The sequence below is a fragment of the Notamacropus eugenii genome, chromosome 4 (genome assembly GCF_028372415.1).
Source record: "Notamacropus eugenii isolate mMacEug1 chromosome 4, mMacEug1.pri_v2, whole genome shotgun sequence".
Taxonomy (NCBI): Eukaryota; Metazoa; Chordata; class Mammalia; order Diprotodontia; family Macropodidae; genus Notamacropus; species Notamacropus eugenii.
The window spans coordinates 247,457,695-247,481,185 of NC_092875.1; the positions used below are offsets into that span (position 1 = coordinate 247,457,695).

Consider the following 23,491-nt stretch of genomic DNA (forward strand, 5'->3'; position numbering starts at 1 on the left):
TTCAAGGAATCCACAGAACACCGCCTGAAAGAGATCCAAAAAGAGAAACTCCTAGGAACATTGTGGCCAAATTCCAGAACTCCCAGGTGAAAGAGAAAATATTGCAAGCAGCTAGAAAGAAACAATTCAAGTATTGTGGAAATACAATCAGGATAACACAAGATCTAGCAGCTTCTACATTAAGGGATCGAAGGGCATGGAATAGGATATTCCAGAAGTCAAAGGAACTAGGACTAAAACCAAGAATCACCTACCCAGCAAAACTGAGTATAATACTTCAGGGGAAAAATTGGTCTTTCAATGAAATAGAGGACTTTCAAGCATTCTTGATGAAAAGACCAGAGCTGAAAAGAAAATTTGACTTCCAAACACAAGAATGAAGAGAACCATGAAAAGGTGAACAGCAAAGAGAAGTCATAAGGGACTTACTAAAGTTGAACTGTTTACATTCCTACATGGAAAGACAATATTTGTAACTCTTGAAACATTTCAGTATCTGGGTACTGGGTGGGATTACACACACACACATGCACACACGCACACACACATAGAGACAGAGTGCACAGAGTGAATTGAAGAGGATGGGATCATATCTTAAAAAAAAAAATGAAATCAAGAAGTGAGAGAGAAAGATATTGGGAGGAGAAAGGGAGAATTGAATGGGGCAAATTATCTCTCATAAAAGAGGCAAGCAAAAGACTCATTAGTGGAGGGATAAAGAGGGGAGGTGAGAGAAAAACATGAAGTCTACTCTCATCACATTCCACTAAAGGAAAGAATAAAATGCCTACTCATTTTGGTATGAAAACCTATCTTACAATACAGGAAAGTGGAGGATAAGGGGATAAGCAGAGTGGGGGGGGATGATAGAAGGGAGGGCATGGGGAGGAGAGTGCAATTTGAGGTCAACACTCATGGGGAGGGATAGGATCAAAAGAGAATAGAAGTAATGGGGGACAGGATAGGATGGAGGGAAATATAGTTAGTCCTATACAACACAACTATTATGGAAGTCATTTGCAAAACTACACAGATTTGGCCTATATTGAATTGCTTGCCTTCCAAAGGGAAGGGGTGGAGAGGGAGGGAGCTAAAGAAGTTGGAACTCAAAGTGTTAGGATCAACTGTAATGTTCTTACCACTAGGAAATAAGAAATACAGGTAAAGGGGTATAGAAAGCTATCTGGCCCTACAGGACAAAAGAGAAGACAGAGACAAGGGCAGAGAGGGATGATAGAAGAGAGAGCAGATTGGTCATAGGGGCAATTAGAATGCTTGGCGTTTGGAGGGGGAGGGGAGAAAAGGGGAAAAATTTGTAACCCAAAATTTTGTGAAAATGAATGTTAAAAGCTAAATAAAAAAAAAAATAAAAAAATAAAAATAAAATAAAAAAAAAAAAAACAAAAGCAGAATTAGCCAAATGGAAAAGGAGATTCAAAAGCTCACTGAAGAAAATAGTTCTATCAAAATTAGAATGGAACAGATGGAGGCTAATGACTTTATGAGAAACCAAGAAATCACAAAACAAAACCAAAAGAATGAAAAAATGGAAGATAATGTGAAATATCTCATTGGAAAAACAACTGACCTGGAAAATAGAGCCAGGAGAGACAATTTAAAAATTATGGGCCTACCTGAAAGCCATGATCAGAAAAAGAGCCTAGACATCATCTTTCATGAAATTATCAAGGAAAACTGCCCTGAGATTCTAGAACCAGAGGGCAAAATAAATATTCAAGGAATCCACAGAACACCGCCTGAAAGAGATCCAAAAAGAGAAACTCCTAGGAACATTGTGGCCAAATTCCAGAACTCCCAGGTGAAAGAGAAAATATTGCAAGCAGCTAGAAAGAAACAATTCAAGTATTGTGGAAATACAATCAGGATAACACAAGATCTAGCAGCTTCTACATTAAGGGATCGAAGGGCATGGAATAGGATATTCCAGAAGTCAAAGGAACTAGGACTAAAACCAAGAATCACCTACCCAGCAAAACTGAGTATAATACTTCAGGGGAAAAATTGGTCTTTCAATGAAATAGAGGACTTTCAAGCATTCTTGATGAAAAGACCAGAGCTGAAAAGAAAATTTGACTTCCAAACACAAGAATGAAGAGAACCATGAAAAGGTGAACAGCAAAGAGAAGTCATAAGGGACTTACTAAAGTTGAACTGTTTACATTCCTACATGGAAAGACAATATTTGTAACTCTTGAAACATTTCAGTATCTGGGTACTGGGTGGGATTACACACACACACATGCACACACGCACACACACATAGAGACAGAGTGCACAGAGTGAATTGAAGAGGATGGGATCATATCTTAAAAAAAAAAATGAAATCAAGAAGTGAGAGAGAAAGATATTGGGAGGAGAAAGGGAGAATTGAATGGGGCAAATTATCTCTCATAAAAGAGGCAAGCAAAAGACTCATTAGTGGAGGGATAAAGAGGGGAGGTGAGAGAAAAACATGAAGTCTACTCTCATCACATTCCACTAAAGGAAAGAATAAAATGCCTACTCATTTTGGTATGAAAACCTATCTTACAATACAGGAAAGTGGAGGATAAGGGGATAAGCAGAGTGGGGGGGGATGATAGAAGGGAGGGCATGGGGAGGAGAGTGCAATTTGAGGTCAACACTCATGGGGAGGGATAGGATCAAAAGAGAATAGAAGTAATGGGGGACAGGATAGGATGGAGGGAAATATAGTTAGTCCTATACAACACAACTATTATGGAAGTCATTTGCAAAACTACACAGATTTGGCCTATATTGAATTGCTTGCCTTCCAAAGGGAAGGGGTGGAGAGGGAGGGAGCTAAAGAAGTTGGAACTCAAAGTGTTAGGATCAACTGTAATGTTCTTACCACTAGGAAATAAGAAATACAGGTAAAGGGGTATAGAAAGCTATCTGGCCCTACAGGACAAAAGAGAAGACAGAGACAAGGGCAGAGAGGGATGATAGAAGAGAGAGCAGATTGGTCATAGGGGCAATTAGAATGCTTGGCGTTTGGAGGGGGAGGGGAGAAAAGGGGAAAAATTTGTAACCCAAAATTTTGTGAAAATGAATGTTAAAAGCTAAATAAAAAAAAAAATAAAAAAATAAAAATAAAATAAAAAAAAAAAAAACAAAAGCAGAATTAGCCAAATGGAAAAGGAGATTCAAAAGCTCACTGAAGAAAATAGTTCTATCAAAATTAGAATGGAACAGATGGAGGCTAATGACTTTATGAGAAACCAAGAAATCACAAAACAAAACCAAAAGAATGAAAAAATGGAAGATAATGTGAAATATCTCATTGGAAAAACAACTGACCTGGAAAATAGAGCCAGGAGAGACAATTTAAAAATTATGGGCCTACCTGAAAGCCATGATCAGAAAAAGAGCCTAGACATCATCTTTCATGAAATTATCAAGGAAAACTGCCCTGAGATTCTAGAACCAGAGGGCAAAATAAATATTCAAGGAATCCACAGAACACCGCCTGAAAGAGATCCAAAAAGAGAAACTCCTAGGAACATTGTGGCCAAATTCCAGAACTCCCAGGTGAAAGAGAAAATATTGCAAGCAGCTAGAAAGAAACAATTCAAGTATTGTGGAAATACAATCAGGATAACACAAGATCTAGCAGCTTCTACATTAAGGGATCGAAGGGCATGGAATAGGATATTCCAGAAGTCAAAGGAACTAGGACTAAAACCAAGAATCACCTACCCAGCAAAACTGAGTATAATACTTCAGGGGAAAAATTGGTCTTTCAATGAAATAGAGGACTTTCAAGCATTCTTGATGAAAAGACCAGAGCTGAAAAGAAAATTTGACTTCCAAACACAAGAATGAAGAGAACCATGAAAAGGTGAACAGCAAAGAGAAGTCATAAGGGACTTACTAAAGTTGAACTGTTTACATTCCTACATGGAAAGACAATATTTGTAACTCTTGAAACATTTCAGTATCTGGGTACTGGGTGGGATTACACACACACACATGCACACACGCACACACACATAGAGACAGAGTGCACAGAGTGAATTGAAGAGGATGGGATCATATCTTAAAAAAAAAAATGAAATCAAGAAGTGAGAGAGAAAGATATTGGGAGGAGAAAGGGAGAATTGAATGGGGCAAATTATCTCTCATAAAAGAGGCAAGCAAAAGACTCATTAGTGGAGGGATAAAGAGGGGAGGTGAGAGAAAAACATGAAGTCTACTCTCATCACATTCCACTAAAGGAAAGAATAAAATGCCTACTCATTTTGGTATGAAAACCTATCTTACAATACAGGAAAGTGGAGGATAAGGGGATAAGCAGAGTGGGGGGGGATGATAGAAGGGAGGGCATGGGGAGGAGAGTGCAATTTGAGGTCAACACTCATGGGGAGGGATAGGATCAAAAGAGAATAGAAGTAATGGGGGACAGGATAGGATGGAGGGAAATATAGTTAGTCCTATACAACACAACTATTATGGAAGTCATTTGCAAAACTACACAGATTTGGCCTATATTGAATTGCTTGCCTTCCAAAGGGAAGGGGTGGAGAGGGAGGGAGCTAAAGAAGTTGGAACTCAAAGTGTTAGGATCAACTGTAATGTTCTTACCACTAGGAAATAAGAAATACAGGTAAAGGGGTATAGAAAGCTATCTGGCCCTACAGGACAAAAGAGAAGACAGAGACAAGGGCAGAGAGGGATGATAGAAGAGAGAGCAGATTGGTCATAGGGGCAATTAGAATGCTTGGCGTTTGGAGGGGGAGGGGAGAAAAGGGGAAAAATTTGTAACCCAAAATTTTGTGAAAATGAATGTTAAAAGCTAAATAAAAAAAAAAATAAAAAAATAAAAATAAAATAAAAAAAAAAAAAAACAAAAGCAGAATTAGCCAAATGGAAAAGGAGATTCAAAAGCTCACTGAAGAAAATAGTTCTATCAAAATTAGAATGGAACAGATGGAGGCTAATGACTTTATGAGAAACCAAGAAATCACAAAACAAAACCAAAAGAATGAAAAAATGGAAGATAATGTGAAATATCTCATTGGAAAAACAACTGACCTGGAAAATAGAGCCAGGAGAGACAATTTAAAAATTATGGGCCTACCTGAAAGCCATGATCAGAAAAAGAGCCTAGACATCATCTTTCATGAAATTATCAAGGAAAACTGCCCTGAGATTCTAGAACCAGAGGGCAAAATAAATATTCAAGGAATCCACAGAACACCGCCTGAAAGAGATCCAAAAAGAGAAACTCCTAGGAACATTGTGGCCAAATTCCAGAACTCCCAGGTGAAAGAGAAAATATTGCAAGCAGCTAGAAAGAAACAATTCAAGTATTGTGGAAATACAATCAGGATAACACAAGATCTAGCAGCTTCTACATTAAGGGATCGAAGGGCATGGAATAGGATATTCCAGAAGTCAAAGGAACTAGGACTAAAACCAAGAATCACCTACCCAGCAAAACTGAGTATAATACTTCAGGGGAAAAATTGGTCTTTCAATGAAATAGAGGACTTTCAAGCATTCTTGATGAAAAGACCAGAGCTGAAAAGAAAATTTGACTTCCAAACACAAGAATGAAGAGAACCATGAAAAGGTGAACAGCAAAGAGAAGTCATAAGGGACTTACTAAAGTTGAACTGTTTACATTCCTACATGGAAAGACAATATTTGTAACTCTTGAAACATTTCAGTATCTGGGTACTGGGTGGGATTACACACACACACATGCACACACGCACACACACATAGAGACAGAGTGCACAGAGTGAATTGAAGAGGATGGGATCATATCTTAAAAAAAAAATGAAATCAAGAAGTGAGAGAGAAAGATATTGGGAGGAGAAAGGGAGAATTGAATGGGGCAAATTATCTCTCATAAAAGAGGCAAGCAAAAGACTCATTAGTGGAGGGATAAAGAGGGGAGGTGAGAGAAAAACATGAAGTCTACTCTCATCACATTCCACTAAAGGAAAGAATAAAATGCCTACTCATTTTGGTATGAAAACCTATCTTACAATACAGGAAAGTGGAGGATAAGGGGATAAGCAGAGTGGGGGGGGATGATAGAAGGGAGGGCATGGGGAGGAGAGTGCAATTTGAGGTCAACACTCATGGGGAGGGATAGGATCAAAAGAGAATAGAAGTAATGGGGGACAGGATAGGATGGAGGGAAATATAGTTAGTCCTATACAACACAACTATTATGGAAGTCATTTGCAAAACTACACAGATTTGGCCTATATTGAATTGCTTGCCTTCCAAAGGGAAGGGGTGGAGAGGGAGGGAGCTAAAGAAGTTGGAACTCAAAGTGTTAGGATCAACTGTAATGTTCTTACCACTAGGAAATAAGAAATACAGGTAAAGGGGTATAGAAAGCTATCTGGCCCTACAGGACAAAAGAGAAGACAGAGACAAGGGCAGAGAGGGATGATAGAAGGGAGAGCAGATTGGTCATAGGGGCAATTAGAATGCTTGGCATTTGGGGGGGGAGGGGAGAAAAGGGGAAAAATTTGTAACCCAAAATTTTGTGAAAATGAATGTTAAAAGCTAAATAAAAAAAAAAAAACTAGCTGTATGGCCTGAGTAAATCACTCAGCTTCTCTGTGACAGTTTCCTCACCTGTAAAATGAAGATAATAATAGCACCTACTGCTCAGGGTTGTGGAGAATCAACATGAGATGATACTTGTAGTGTTCTCCAGACCTTAAAGTACTATACAAATGCCAGCTATTATCAATATATAGAACAATGCTACTCTTCTCATTAACTTCTCTGTACTGGAAAATAGTTATTTTCATAAGAATATGTTGTTTATGTCGACATGTTGTTAATTTATTGTTGCTGCTTTAAATGACTTGATCTTTTCAGTCATCTTTAATAGTATTTTTTCCAATGATATGTAAAAACACTCTTTAGCACTATGTTTAGAAAATTTTGAGTTCCAAATTTTTCTCCCTCCCTCACACCCTCCTCTTCCCTCCTGAGCTAATATTTTTAAAATTTATCTGCTTTAATTTCCAGTATGTTTGTTGTTCAGTCATTTCCAACTTTCTGTGACCCCCTTTGGGGTTTTCTTGGCAAAGATACTGGAGTGATTTGCCATTTTCTTCTCCAGGTCATTTTAAAGATGAAGAAACTGAGACAAACAGAGTTAAGTGACTTGCCCAGTGTCATATAGCTAGTAAGTGTATGAGGCCAGATTTGAATTAGGAAGATGAAGGCCCAGCACTATCCACGGTGCCATCTAGCTACCCCAAAAGCTGGAATTTTATAGCATGTCACTGTTTTCAAGGTACTTTATCTACACTGCCTTCTGATTTTGCCTCAGCCAACATGACGAAGGTAGAGCGAGTATTTATTATTATTATTTCCATTTTTCAGGGGTTCAGAGAAAGTTGGCCTGAAGGTAAAAATTTGGTGGATGGGTTTATCTTACAGACACTTGGTGCTTTGTACAGTAATGGTAACAGGACCAGGACCTATGATTTAGCAGGATAGGAAAGCTCTGGGTGAGGAAAGGCCTACCAGTGCCAGTCAGCACTCACTTTGTAACCTGTATTTTTAGAGAGCTGAGGTCACCTATCCAAGGTCATATTGCCAATACAATCATAGGTGAGATTTGAACCCAAATCTTCTCAATTTCAAAGTATTTACTACACTATGCCAAAAACCCCCAAACAATAAAAAATTTTAAAAAAAACTCAATCACACTCTATCAATTGTTTTCAAGCCTGAAATAAAACAAACATTTAGAGTTCTCATTCATCAGGAACAAGACATAGACAGATACACTAACCGTGCACCTTCTACCACAAGCACCTTTAAATATGTGTTTGTCCCTAAGAAAGCATAATACCCATCTACTCTCGTACCAACTGAGAATATCAGTGCTGGATCCTGCCTCAGATAAGATCTCTGCTGCCTGATCCAGACTGGGCCTAGTCCCTAAAGTTAAATTTCTAGGAGATTCTGGCTCCTGCAAACATCTCTGGCCACCAAGCCCCTAAGGAAAGTTGTGATGACTAGCCACAAGATGAGCCAAAGCGAGATTCAGAAGGATTAAGAGCCCTTTGCAGATTTTATAGTTTTGTTGATTACCTCAAACCCTAATTGTTCCTTACAAGGCACTGTTTGGAAATTATTACCACTTTGGATTTATGTGCACGTAAACACATTTTTATTACCACAAATCCTTGCATTGTGGCCTTGTCTGAGTTTTTGCAGGTGTGTTTTTTAGTAGCTGAGAGCTCAAAGAACTAAGTGTTAACCCAGGAGGCTAGCATAAGTTGGTTGGCATGAATAATCAAACTGTTGTAATTGAGATGAGAACTAATTAAATTAAATCACTTGTTTTTCAAATAGAGCATGCATTATTAAGTGAACATCTGCTCCTTGAAAACATTCCAAAATTTATCCCTTCTTTTCTTGCGAGGCTCAGTGGTCTGAATTTTTAAAACATTCCCCATATTCTACTGACCCCCAGTGGATTGTGGCAGTTATTTCTAAACAGGAAAAATAACAAGACTACAAGCAGGGCAGTTTGGATGAAGGAAAAAGCGTTGGATGTCGACTTTTTCTCCCTTCAAAGAACACCTTCCAACCAGATCCATCACCGGCACACTCTGTCCCTCACTTCACCTCATTTCTTTTCTCTGTTCTTCATTTGTTCTTGGTTTGTCCATCCTCATCCTCTTCACTCAGAATCATTCTCTCCTTGATAAACTGTAACATTGCTATGGAGCAGAATCCAGGATGACTCTCGTCTTGTGATCCAACCAAGGTGGGGGGTGGAGATGCCACTTAAGTGCCAAAAGGAAACTTTATACAAAAGATAGCCCCATATACTGTATCTTTTCCCCCAAGAAAAAGATACACCTTGGGCTGAAATATATTTCCATTTTGGGGAACAACTCCTCAGTTGTTTCTACCTACTTATCCTAACACCTCTTTTGATCCCACAGGGGAAACACTGAAGGAGCCTTCTTTGCCCTCTTCCCCTCTAAATTCCATTCAGAATAACTGAGGTTTTTATAAAGCTTTAAAGTTTACAAAGTACAATAAATGTGTGTAACTTGAGAACTAGAGAAGAATGTATGTATGTTTGTAACTAGAGAAGAATGAATGAGATATTAGGAAATCTACTGTGATATTAGGAAATCTAAATTCACTAGCTACCTAAAATGATTAAGTGAAACAGAATAGTTAAGAAAGAAAAGGGGATCTCTTCTTGATTAATATGAAGAAAGGGAGACAGGATATATCCAGGAGCCCTCTTATGAGACCACCAAAGATGGAATATAGAAGTAATGTCAGTATGTCCCTTAGTATAAAGTGACTTTTAATCCTAGTTCTGTAAAGACTGGTTTCCTGCAAAAAACAAAAAACAAACAAAAAAAAACATTAAATAAAGTTTCCCTCACCTAATGATAAGGTAGAACAAGGCATAACAGTCATTCAGAATATGGACTCTAATAATGAGTCCAAAGGTCTCATATATAAAATGAGACGGTGCTGAGTCCATGAAGACTATCATTGGGGTACTAAATCCATGCTTTGGATCCTCCACTGCAAGTCAGCAAGCACTGCAAACAATGGGAAAATGGGAAAAGTGCTGTTCTTGAAGTTAGGAGGCTCTGGATTCAAATCCTGCCTCCAATATTTACCAGCAGAGGGGCCATGGGCAAGTTATTTAACTATTCTCACACTCCTTTTCCTCATCTGAAAAATGGGGATAATAATAGTACCTCCCTATTGAGATAAAGGATATAAAACTTGGCAAAACTTTAAAGTTCTATATAAATGCAAGCTATTATTGATTGCTATGTATACAGTGATAAGTTCTAGGGATCTGTTGTTGTTCACTTGTTTCAGTCATAAGACTCTTCATAACCCCAACTGGGGTTTGTCATTTCCTTCTTTAGCTCATTTTACAGATGAGGAAACTGAGGCCAAGAGGGTTAAGTGACTTGCCCAGGGTCACACAGCTGGTAAGTGTCTGAGACTGGATTTGAACTCAGAAAAATGAGTCTTTCTGACTCCAGGCCCATCAACTCTATCCATTGTGCCACCTAGCTGCCCCTCTAAGTTTGTATTCCTAGATATAAAATAGTCTTTCCTTTGTTGAGTTGTATTTCTAGACATAAAATAGTTTCTCCTTTAAATAAGAGATCAAGGGCAAGGTGAAGTAGTCACCAAGTAAGTACAAGATCCTATGAAGCAGGAGTGAGTACAAATTAGTCAGGGCACCAAGAAAGAATTCCTATTAGTATAGGGGTAGTACCCTACCCTAGTAGGGGTGAAGATACTCTGCATTACAAGCAAGAGGAGTGAAGACAAAGGCAGGGAGGTCAGCCTGTGAAAAGATACAAAGGCAAGAGAAGAAAAGCATGTGATAAACCTTGCAGTACTATTTGTCAGGTACTATCATTGTAATATTATTATACTAGAAATTTGAGCAGGAGAAGGACATTGTCAGATTTGTCTTAGGAATACGAAATCGGCACTTGTGTAGAAGATACTTAGGAAAATGAGGAAATTGGACCCAAGGAGAAAAATTAGGAAGCTACAGCAACGGTCAAAAGTGAAAACTAAGGGCCTGAACGAAGACAGTGGCCCAATGAGAAGACAGAAGAGGATGAGAGGGAGGGATATTGTGGAGGCAGAATAAGCAAGGCAGCTGATAGAAAAGGACAAGATCAGAGTAATTTTGAGTTTACAGATATGAATAAATGGAAAAGGGACGGGTTTATGGAAGGCAAAACAGTACATTGTTTTAACTATAACCCAAGAATTATGTCCCTATGTGTGTATGCCCTTGACTTCCTCAGAAACATCCTAAAATATTTCTTAAATATTGTTAGTTGATTTTAAAACTAACTGCTACTTTTACGTGCTACAGAAATGATTTAATCATTTTGTGGTGGTAAGCACCTTTGGTTTTAAACCAAATTTTGGAAGTAACCTAGTAGTAAAGGTAGAAAAAACATTTTTTTAATGCCAGTGGAAATACAAGGTAAACTATTTAAAAAGAAAGATGAAGAGGCAATTAGCTGGTGCTGTGGAAAAAGCATTAACCCTGGAGTCAGGAGGACCTGAGTTCAAATCTGGCCCAGACACTTGCTAGCTGTGTGACCCTGGACAAGTCACTTAATGCTGAGTACCTCCAAAAAAAGAAAAATAAACACTTTCTTTGTGCCCAAGAAGAAAAGGCTTCACACGCTCATGGGCAGAATATCAAAAGGGAGTTCCATAAGGATCATGGCTGTATTCTTCCCCTGGGAGGGATTCTCCACAAGACCAGTAGGAAAAGATGAGGAACCTTACTATGGCAATTTACTCTGGGTCAGTGTGGCCCTGAAGGAAAGAACAAATCCTGTCCTCTCAAGATCCACTGCTGGAGGAGACCAAATGTGGCTGAAAATAAGAATTTAGGAAGGGCTTTCCCCAACTCTGATGGGGGGCCTCTGTGAGATTTAATAGGGAGGAGCCGGGCAAAAGGGAAAGTAGAACAAATTAACAAAGCAAGGAGTGAAGGAATGTCAGAGCAAAGGGGAAAAGGGGGAGAAAATGGGGACGTGAGAATCAGTCAAGGAAAATGAGAGTGATGGGAACACAGCTGGGAAAACAGAAGAAAGGCAAGAATTGCTGTAGTGTGAAAAGACTGAGGGGCTGTGAGTGAGGACCACGGCCCCTGGCTATATCAAATGCTCCAACTACAATGCAGTCAAACAGTCCTGAGAGTGAAATGACAAGGACGTTTATTTCAGTAATTCTTCTTTCCTTCCACAAAAGGACCTGGGCATCTGTGGCAAAAACATCAAGTCAGAATCCAGATTCAGGGCGCAGAGACTGGAGCATCTGGGGTAACCCTGGTGCTACTGCTCCCATTACTGCCCCAAGTGTTGGGCACTGGAGATGCTTTTGACTCAGGTCAGCCCAGCCCAGTCTTCACCTCAGACCTAGGTCACTGCATCTGGCAGCAGCCTTAATTAAGACAGGCACCAGAGGTTGGAGGAAGTACAGTTAACCCTTCCACATTGCAACCCTACCCATTTCGGTTTTGATATATCATGGGGAAAGGCCAGCAGACAACATAGAAAAAGTATTAAAAACTCAGAGATACATAAAATATATGCATAATATTGTATAATATCAATATGTTTTATCTTTTATTACCATCATAATTCAGACTTCTGGTACGAAGAGAGGGCCAAAAAATTTTACATAGATTTTCCAGTGTGAAAGGGAAACTGTAGTCTCTTCCCAATCATCAGGTTCTATGTCACAGGTACTACCATCCCTGCCCCACCCCCCCTAGACTGAGCAACAGCTGTAGTACCACTTAGCAGAAAAAGACCAACACAAACATCATGGTTTGTTGAGTGTGTTTGTCCACCATGACAACTCTTCTCTTTGTAGAACCTTTTACACAACTTGGCGTAATTCCAAGTTCAGTGGAACAGAATGAGACACATTGTGTTATAACACGTCTCCAAAGGACTCGGCAACATAAAAGCCATAGCAAACTCAGGCATCTGTGTCCTATTTGCTTCTTTTAAAGATCACTGGGACCTGGGAAGACATGTATGAACTGGTGGAAACATGATGTGTAGAACCAGGAGACCACTGTAGGTAGTAACAGCAATATAGTAATGATGATCAACTATGAAAGTTTTATGATCAACGCAATAATTCATGACAATACCAAAGGACTCACGTAAGGAAAAATGTTATCCACCTCCAGAGAGAGAACTGACGAACTCTGAGCGCAGACTGAAGCATTTTATCTTCTTTATTTTTCTAGCTTTTTTTTGCAACATGGTCAATATGGAAATATGTTTTGTTTGATTTTGCATGTCTAAAGAGTATCAAACTGCTTGCCTTCCCAATGGGTGGGGGAGGGACTGGAAGAAGGGAGAGAATTTGGAATTCAAAATTTTTAAATGAATGTTAAGAAAAAAAAAGATAATCATTTACTATCATAAGACCCACACCACCAACATGGGCAGGGTCAAGGTTATGAAATACTAATGAAAATCAAACTTACTTGTGATAATTTATACCATCATTATCTAGCAGTAGGCCTGTAACAGTTGTTAAAGTGATATAAAACCACAAGTCTAACCATGTCACTCAAATTCCAGGGTTCCCTATTACCTCTAGGATCAAATATAAATTTGATCTTATCTTGGAAAATCCAAATAACTCCTATATTGGTAGTTAAAGCCCTTTACAACCCGACCCTAGTTTTCAGATTTATTTACACGTTACTTTCCTTTGAACAGTCAGTCTAGCCAAACTGGTTTTCTTACTGCACCTCATATGTGGCCCTCCATCATTAGTCTCCATGTTTTTGCCTTATCTATTCCCTCTGCCTGGAATATGCCTTCAGAATCCACAATTTCCTTCAAGGCTCGGAACAAAAGGAAGCTTTTTCCTAATACCCCTAGCTACTAGTACCTTCTCTTCAAACGATCTTGTATCTCTTGTACTAATATGACTTTCTCCTTTAGAATGTGAGCACCTTGAAGGCAGAAACTATTTCACTTTTGTCTTTGGATCCCCAGCATATATTACAGTGATTGGCACATAGTAGGTATCGTAAATATCTGTGGACTGTATGATTACTGGTTTTTAATGAAGGTAGACTTTTGCTTTAAAGTAAACTGATTTTTCTTTACTATAAAAGTATAAGTATATAACACTATATTTCTTTAGAGGTATAAGTAGGTCCCTAATTAACTGTTTTCACTTATTGGGAATATAGCTACTAGTTTGGGATTTTTAGTCAAGACATATCTTGATGGCTCTCTAGCAAGGTCCCTGATGGAAAATTAGGTAAGAGAGCTAGGGAAGCTTCTGTTGGATCAGCTGGCAACCTTCTTTCACAAACTGGAGAAGGGAATGTTAACTAAAATCACAGCTACAGCATTTGTGTTAAGCCAATACAATTTCTCTCACTTCAAAATCATTTTCTATCTTGTTAAAGTGGTTGAAAAGTGGTAAGTAGGAGGAGACTGAAAGCCACTTTTTGAGTTCTGAGCAATCACAGCAAATTATTTTAAAAGTATTAGATGTAAATTGTAAGTGCCTTGAAAACATGCATTCCATAGAACTAACTCTTCCATCTTCAAGCGGGACAAATTGCCAAACTATAACTTCAGAACACTCTCAAGTATATCCACTTAAGGCATAATGGGTCACAATGTTCCCATAGGATCACAGCTCAAAAGTGCATAACTATTTCTGCAAGGGACTGAACATCTGTTAGAAAAATCACATTAAAAGTCCTCCAAGGATTTGGCAACCACAGCAGCTGCTATACAACAATAACAACAAACATGTGGCCCAAGAAACAGCGGGTATCTTTCTTAAAACAGAAGACTCTGTGATCATTCAGGATTAGGTGCTAATGACCAACAGCCTTGGCAAATAAGCCTTAAAGGAAAATGACTCAGACAAGAGTCACTTTTATGGAATCAGGACAATATGTGGCCAGAGGCTGACTCATATTTGCAAATCTTACATATTTTCAACATATTAATAACTAGACCATCAAGTTGAGAAAACTGATTAAAAGAGAAATACTATCCTTAGAATCCGATCTAGCTGCAGTTTCCTTAATTAAAACTTAATTGTAATTGTAAATTGCAGTTTCCTTAATGACAACAAAATCTACTGGGATATAGCCACAAATTTCTGGGGAAAATTAACATGAATTTTTATGATTTGGAATCAGCTTTCTCTTTCCTCTGATAACCTGAAGCCCCAAAAGTTTTTCAGATTTGTATTATCTGAAAACTGTAACTTAGTGCATTCTTTATAGAAATTTTTTTCACAGGATTTTATTTTCTAAGGAAGTCTGAATGTTTATTGTGGACATAAGAAGCTCCCTTAAAGACCTACTACTATATCAAGCAAAAACGTAATGCTATGATAATGTTCTTTTAAAGGACAAATAACTTCATGCGAAAGGCCTGTGCTTGACTTCTATTTGTCAATCTTTACAAAATCCTGAAATGATCTTAATTTTCAAATTAAAAAAACTATGCCATAAAAATATTAATTTATTATTATTAACCAAATGCTATCAGGAAAATAATTACTCCCTACTGGTAAAGTTAGGCATTTTGTGTAGTGTATTACCTCTTACAATCTACAGTGGTATCACTTGACAAAGGCTTATAAATTAACCAACACTCAATCATTTAAGAGCTTAAAAAAAAAATCCAACAGACCTAAAAAAAATATCAATAGACAATTTTTTTTAAAAAGCAACAAACTCAGCCTCTCTTGTGATTTTTCTTTACTAACTTTTCAGGGGATTTTATAATTGCTGAGAAATCTGAATGCAATAAACACATAAATTCTTTTCGGCAGATCCAACAAGCACTTACTAAACACCTACGATATAGAAGTCACTGTTAGTGTTGAATGAAGGTAGCAATTTAACTACCTCCAGTAGTTAAGTTAATTAAGCAGTTAATTAACTTGAGTTAATCTGAAGTCATCAAAATAATAATAATTAAGACCATCAAATGGATTTGTTGGATTGAATAATCTGAATCAGATTGCTACACTGAGAAAATTAACTAAATAATTGAGAAACCTTAATTTAATTTGCATATAGAAACAAAGCAAGATAAACTAAAAAGACTGCTGATGGAATTAAGAAAGAGATCTGGGTTTGAATCCCATCTCTGAGAATTCCTTGCTAAGTGAACCTGAACAAGTCCTTTAACTTTGGTTTTCTGTCACCTGTGATTCTTCTCATACCCGAGTACTCCTCAGTCTCCTATACTAAATCTTCAGCCAGGTTGCCCCCATTCACCATAAGTATCCTGCCAAGGCTCTATCTTGGGCTGTCTTCTCTATCTATGCTATTTTATTTGGTCATCTCAACAACTCCATTGATTAAATTATTATCTCTATGCCAAAATGATGCTTAGATCTATTTATATAGCCCTAACCTCCAGTCTCATCTCTCCAAATGACTTGGATATTTCATACGTGACCTTTCATAGGTATCTTAAATTCAACACGTCTAAAACTGAATTCATTATCCTTCTCCCTAAAGTCTCCCTTTTTTCTAACTTTTCTATTCCTCTTGAGGATACCATCATTCTTTTAGCCACCTAGCCTCCTAACCTAAATGTCATTCTCAATATCTTAGTCTCTCTCACCACCAACCCCCCAGATCCCATCAATTACCAAGTCCTGTCAATTCTACCTTCATAACATGTCTTCTATATGCCTGCTGGGCCACTGCCAGCTGTCTTGACTAAAGTCTTGACACTGGATTCAAATGTCCCTGGAGGAGAGAGTGAGGCTGATGATTTTGCACAGCCTGCCTCACTTAAATCCAATTCATTTGCAAGTCAAGACATCCTCCTCCTCCTGATATCATTGGTCTTCATAACAACCACACTCCATATGCCTCCGGCTCTCCTCTGACCCGTCTGCCACCACCATGATACAGGCCCTCATCATCTCACACCTGGACTATTGTAATAGCCTGCTGGGTTGTCTCCCTACCTTGCAGCAAGAGGACGGGTCTCTCTCCCATTTCCAGTTCATCTTCCACCGAGCTGTCAATCTGATCTTCCTGAAATGAAGGGCTGACCATGTCACCTCCCTACTCAATAAACTCCAACGGCTCCCTATCACCTCCAAGATGAAATATGAAATCATGTTTGGCTTTTAAAACCTGATCTCATCATACCTTTCCAGTCTTCTTATGACTTGCTCCCTTCCACATACACATACTCTGTGACACCCATCTCTGGACTCTGGGTTTTTTCACTCTCTGCACCCAAGCCTAGAATGCTCTTATTCCTTCTCTGACTTCTGGCTTCTTTGGCTTTCTTCAGGTCTTAGTTAAAATCACACCTTCTACACCAGAAGCCTTTTGCTTTACAGTCAGTTCCTTCCCTCTGAGATTACACCTCATTTATCCTGTCCATAGCCTGTTGGTAAATAGTTTGCATATTGTCTCCTCCATTAGACTGTGAGTTCCCTGAGAACAAGGACTAATTTTTTTTTGCCTTTTAATCCTGGGAGCCTCAATCAGTGCCTGGCACAAGCAGGCACTTAATAAATTTTTGTCAATTTGACTCGTGTGTAAAAATGGGTATACCTACTTCAGAGAGTTGTCATGAGAATCAAGTAAGCTGAAGAATAGAGAGTGCTTTGCAAATTTTAAAGTGACGAAAAATGTCAGTTATTGGGCATTATTATCATAGCTTCACCATGGTTACATGCAGGATAGTAAGAGAATAGGCTTAGCTAGGATGGGGAAAAGTGAAAAGAGAATCTACCAGAGTAGATTCTCTAGTTAGTGAAAAATATTACAAGCCCTAAGATATTTTAACAAATCAACTTTAATAATAGGTTATAATCATTGTATTAGTGTACTACACATCGATCTAAGTCTTACACTCTTTATCATATCCCAGTTATGAGTTAACCTATGTCTCAGAGAAAACTCAAACCATTATATTTTCAAAAATCAAAGTCAGAAAAAAACCTCAGAAAGGAACAGATGTTAAAAAATAAATAGTTTATGAATCATGCAAAGGCAGAATTCACCATACCTGGAATTGCTGTTGATCTCCACCCATCCCAGCTTCCAAGAAATGTGAAGCAAAAGTCCGCCAATTAATGTCTGCCACCTGAAATAATACAGTTATCAACAGAAAGATCACAGCGGATAAAACGACTGTCATTAAACATACTGTCTACAATCCAAGAACATTCATGGCCTAACATCAAATGCAAACACGTTTAATTATTTTACAGATATTTCCTTCCTTGAGAGAGACCAATGCCTCTTTCAAGGGAGAATATGGCCAGGAACAGAATAGTTTCCTATGTAATCTATACTTTTTTGGCACTTCTTAAGCCTTTTAAAACAGGTTCTTGGTGATGCAGTGGATGAAGCACTGGGACAGGAGTTCAAATCTAGCTGTGTGACCCTTGGCAAATCACTTAACTTCTGTTTGCCTCAGTTTCCTTAACCATAAAACTGGGACAAAAATAGCATTTACCTCACAAGAGTTGTTGTGAAGATTAAGTAACATATTACTTCTTGAAAACAAATTGAAACAATAATAACAAAGTGCTACTGAAAACACTTAGCACAGTACCTAGCATATAGTATGCACTTAATAAATGCTTATTCTCTTCCCTCCCCCAATTTTCTACCTGTAGACAGGCATTCCCACACAGGAAACTTTCATGGTCCTTATTCCTATCAAGCACAGGACTAGAAATTGGTTGCATTTATGGTAGTAATTTTTTACATCCCACTAAATATTTGGCATTTAACAACAAAGCTGCCTAAAGTCTTATTTTCCAAGGATGTTGTTTTTTCCCTAGTAGTTTTCTTCTACTGGAGTAAGCTGATATATTTCTTTTTTTCTGACTGCCATATGGAATAAAAATATTCAGATTTTTGGAGTATGTCTATTTTGGAAGAGCCCAGTTCTCTCAAGTTTCAAATCAAGTAACTAAGAAAATCTTTAGCATTCTCTATGCCTATGGCTTTAAGCTACAAGCTAATTTTCAGGAGTAAAAGCAGCTGTGAGGGACTACAAAGGGGCAAAAAAAGGAGGCAAGTTGGCACCTGAGATTTGCCCCTTCTTTATTCCTCCAAATTAGACTGGTCCAAACAGTTTGAAGCCAGAGCAGGTCAAGTTTAGTAAATCACGTTCTGTGCTCCAAAACACTGAACAGAACATTACAACATTTGGTCACTGGGCTGCATTCAATCACAGATCAAAATGTGGATCTTCCCTGGTAAAACATAAGGTACTATAAGTAGTAACTGTTTCATTCACCTAAGTAGTAACTGCTTAATAAATATTTTTTGATTAATCAATTGCTAGACATTGCTACAATACTGTACTTGGGTGCTAAAGACCTAAGTAATTAGTTGTTTTGTTTTGGTTGCCATATACCTGAAGACTTATGGGTACCTAAAAACTAAATAACTTCCTCATCATAGGGATGTTCCATTTTATCTGAGACACCAGCTCCATAAGATAGTCCTACCTTGATGATTCTCTTGCTTTACTGTGGCATGGAAGTGCCCCTAGTTTCTTAAGAAACAAGCACTCGTAGGTCCTATTCAACTTAGAAAGACTTTGAATAGGGGCCCAGCCATGGACTATTTGTCACCTGAGGTCTAGTGGAACTAAATTCTGAGAGGATCTTCACCAAAATATTGGCTACAATAACTTGTGAAGACCATCAACCAAAAATACAGTGACCTATAATGGTGAAGGGATTACTTACAAGATGGATCTTTTGAAAAATTGATATATTTGACCCACAAGTACAAAAATATTTATAGCAGTTCTTTTTGTGGTGGCAAAGTATTGGAAACTGAAGGGATGCCAATCAACTGGGGAATGGCTGAACAAGTAATACTATCGTGCTATAAGAAATGATGAATAGGCCGACTTCAGAAAAACCTGGAAAGACCTACATGAACTGACGCTAAGTGAAGCGAGCAGAACCAGGACAACACTGTACACAGCAACAATCACACTGTGTGATGACTAACTCTGACAGACCTATCTCTTCTTAGCAATGCAAGGATCTAAGACAACTCATGATGGAAAACCCTCTCCACATTCAGAAAAAGAACTGTGGAGTCTGAATGCAAGTAGAAGCATATTATTTGCTTTCTCTCTCTCTTTTTTTTGTTTATTTCTTCTTTCTCATGGTTTCTCCCATTGGTTCTAATTCTTCTTTACAACATGAGTAATATGAAAATAGGTTTAATATGAATGTATATGTAGAGCCCATATCAAATTACATGCCATCTTGGGGTGAGGGAAGGGGAGAGATGAGGAGAAAATTTGTAACTCAAAATCTTAGGGAGGTGAATGGTAAAAACTAAAAAAATAAATTTAATTTTACAAATACACAGAATTACAAAGGAATCACAAAAAAATAAAGAAATATTGACATATTCATAGTATCAGACTTCTTTTGAAGGATCATATCCATACTTGTAATTCTCAATTATCCAAGCCCTTTAGTTCTTCTTTTCAATCAATCAATAAACATTTATTAAGATCCTACAATGTGCCAAGTATTGTCCTAAGCTCCAGTAATACAAAAAGAGACAAGAGATGGCCCCTGCCCTCAAAAATCTTACAATCTAATCAGGGAGATAGTGTGTGAATAAATAGATAAAAAGTGAGCTACAATATAGAATAAATAGGAAATAACTAAAAGAAGGAAAGCACTGGAATCAAGAGGGACTGGAAAAGCCCTTAGAAGGTAAGATTTTAATTGGGACTTACAGGAAGTCTGGGAGTCAGTAGTGGTAACAAAGGAGGGAAAGAATTCCAAGCATGGTGTGACCCCAAATTCCAATCCAATGTGCAAAATGTCACTGAGGGATTCTGAGCATTTTCAGTTTATTAGAGAAACTGGTCAACCTTAAGAAACTGGATCCAACCAACATGTTTAAAAATATATGTACCAGCCCTTTTTGTGGTGGTAAAATATTAGAAATTAAGGGGATGCCCATCAATTGGGGAATGATTGAACAATCTGTTGTATATGAATGGAATGGAATACTTACTATTGTGCAATAAGAAATGATGAACAGGCAGATTTCAGAAAAACCTGGAAAGACTTGTACAAATAGATGCAAAGTGAAATGAGCAGAACCAAGAAAACATTGTAAACAGTATCAGCAACATTAGCTCTGCTCTTCTCAGCAACACAATGATTCAAGGTAAGTACAAAGTCTCATGAAGGAAAATGCTATCCATAAACAGATATAGAACCGATGGATTGTAAATGCAGACAGAAGCACATTTTTCTCACTTAATTCTTGTGTTTTTTTTCTTTTGATCTGTTTCTTCTTTCACAACTGTGACTAGTATGGAAATATGTTTTACATGACAGCACATGTATACACTATATCAAACTGCCTACCATTTTCAGAAGAAGAGAGGGGAGGGAAGAAGAGAGAAAAATCTGAAACTCAAAAGCTTGTAAAAATTAATGCTAAAAATTTTCTTGACATGTAACTGGGGGAGGGCGGAATACACTTAAAAAAGAAAAAAAGAAAAAAACTGGATCCAAGATTCGCCTCTGCGGTAATGACCCCTTTGTGTCCAATGGCCAGGCATGTTCATGGAGAATGAGAGTACTGAAAATACAATAGAGTGGTACAATTCTTCAACTGGTCAATTCCAAAAAGAGGAACATTATACGATTTGGTCAAGGACAGGAAGTGGAAACTCGATGTCTGGCTACAGGAAGTAACCAAAAGAAGGAATTCCCATTTGCTCAAGGGAGATGTCCATCAATCACCATAGTTAAGTCACCAAGCTTTCCACATGCCATCAATTAGTAGAATTTAGTCAATGACTAAGCAATAAGATTTGGAGGCTTTTTACTTGTTTGTTACAATCATCAGGTGCAAAAGGATGGGAAAGCTGTGGTTTTCCAGAACACAGTAGCTTCCAGGGTAGAAAGGAACGAGGGAATAGGGCAGCAAGTCTCTATCCCTATCTCTATCCCCAACACAGGTTAATGCAGGCCTAAATATCACACTATAAATCTACACAGTATAAATCTACCAGCTATAATCATCAATACATGGATATTATCATCAATACATAGCAGATTAATTAATCCTAATTCTTATCCTAACATCATTAATTATCAGAACTTACTCCAACTTAATCCTATTCTACTTAATTAACTATTACAATCAATGATACCCATTAAATGACAATGAATTGAGTAAATACTAATTAAATTGAGTAGGGCGTATCAAAATTATTCTCACAGTGGGTGATAGCCAGGGAAAATGCCCAGATCTGAGAGATGAAGTGTCTTGCTCGTGGAACAGCCATGAGTCCAGTATCCCTGGATCCAAGTCTACATGTTGGGGAGTAAGATATAAGAGGAGTAGAAAGATAGGAGGGGGCTAGGATACAAAGGACTTTGAATTCCAAACAAAGCATTCTACATTTGATCCAGGAAGCAACAGGAAGCCACAGCTCCAACAGGATTTTATTGAGTAAGGGAGTGACATGTTTGGAACTGTGCTTTAGGAAAATCACTTAAGTAGCTAAATGGAGGATGTATTGAAATGGGGGAGAGACTTGAGTCAGGCAGACCCACCAACAGAATATTATAGTTATGAGATGATGGTGAAATGATCATGGCCTGCACCAGAGTTGTGGTTGCAATGTCAGAAGAGAGAAGGGAGTATATTTGAGAGATGTTACAAAGGTGATATATGTATGCTTTGGCAACAACCTGGATATAGGGGATGAGACAGAGGAATTCAGCATGACTCCTAAGTTGTGAGCCTAGGAAGATGATATTACCTCTAAGTAATAGGGAAAGTAAAGAGTAGAGTAGGATTTAAGGGGAAAGATAGTGAGGCCTGTTTTGGACATGCTGACTTTAAGATGTCTACCAGACATTCAGCTCAAAATGTCTGAAAGGCAGTTGAAAAAGTGAAACTGGAGCTCAACAGAGAGACTAAGGCAAGAAAGGTATATTTGAGAATCATCAGTCTGGAAATGGTAATTAAATCCATGGGAGATCAACAGAGTGACTGAGGCAAGAAAGGTGGATTTGAAAGCTGTAGTATAGAGGGAGAAGAATAGAGGGCCCAGGACAGAAACCTGAGGGACACCTACAGTTAGAGGGCATTATCTAAAGAAGGATCCAGAAAAGGAGACAGAGAAGAAGTAGTCAGATAGGTAGAAGAAGAACCAAGAAAACCTAGGAAGAAGAGAGTATCAAGGAGGAAAGTCATCAATAGTGTCAAAGGCTGCAGAGAGGTCAAGGAGAATGAAGACTGAGAAAAGGTCAATGGATGCAACAACTAAGAAATCATAAAACCAAGAATTACCCACCCAGCAAAACTGAGTATAACAATTCAGGGGAAAAACTGGTCATTCAATGAAACAGAGGATTTTTCAAAGCATTCTTGACGAAAAGACCAGAGCTAAATAAAAACTTTGACTTTCAAACACGAGAATCAAGAGAAGCATGAAAAAAATATAATTAAGGGGTGAGAGAGGGATATATTGGGAGGAGAAACGGAGATCTCATATAAAGAGGCAAGAAAAAGTTTTTTCAATGCAGGGGAAGAGGGGGGAGGTAAGAGGGAAAATCTCATTGGATTTGGCTTAAGGAGGGAATAACATGCACATTCAATTTGGTATGAAACTCTACCTTACACTCCAGGAAAAAAGGGGGGAAGGGGACAAGTGAGGGCTGGGGGAATATGAAAGGGAAGGCAAATGGGAAGAAGAGGTAATTAGAAGTCAACACTTTTGAGGAGAGAGAGGGTCAAAAGAGAATGGGGGGGCAGGATAAGACAGAGGGAAATATAGTCTTTCACAACATGAATGTTATGGAAGTATTTTGCATGATGACACATGTATAACTTATATTGAATTGCTTGCCTTCTCAGTGGGGTGGGGGTGGGGAGGAAGGA

The 23,491-nt window shown here is 38.2% G+C and overlaps 1 protein-coding gene across 1 annotated transcript in view; it reads right to left on the reverse strand.

The window, feature by feature from the left end:
* The window catches only part of TMEM241 (transmembrane protein 241), a 208,670-nt gene that overhangs the window by 172,685 nt on the left and 12,494 nt on the right, over positions 1–23,491 (reverse strand). The window contains exons 3-5 of the mRNA XM_072604385.1: positions 17,590–17,672; positions 11,616–11,646; positions 9,747–9,773 (exon numbers count right to left, since the gene is read on the reverse strand). Of these exons, the coding sequence (XP_072460486.1) occupies positions 9,747–9,773; positions 11,616–11,646; positions 17,590–17,672 (141 nt within the window). The remainder of the gene's footprint in view (positions 1–9,746; positions 9,774–11,615; positions 11,647–17,589; positions 17,673–23,491) is intronic.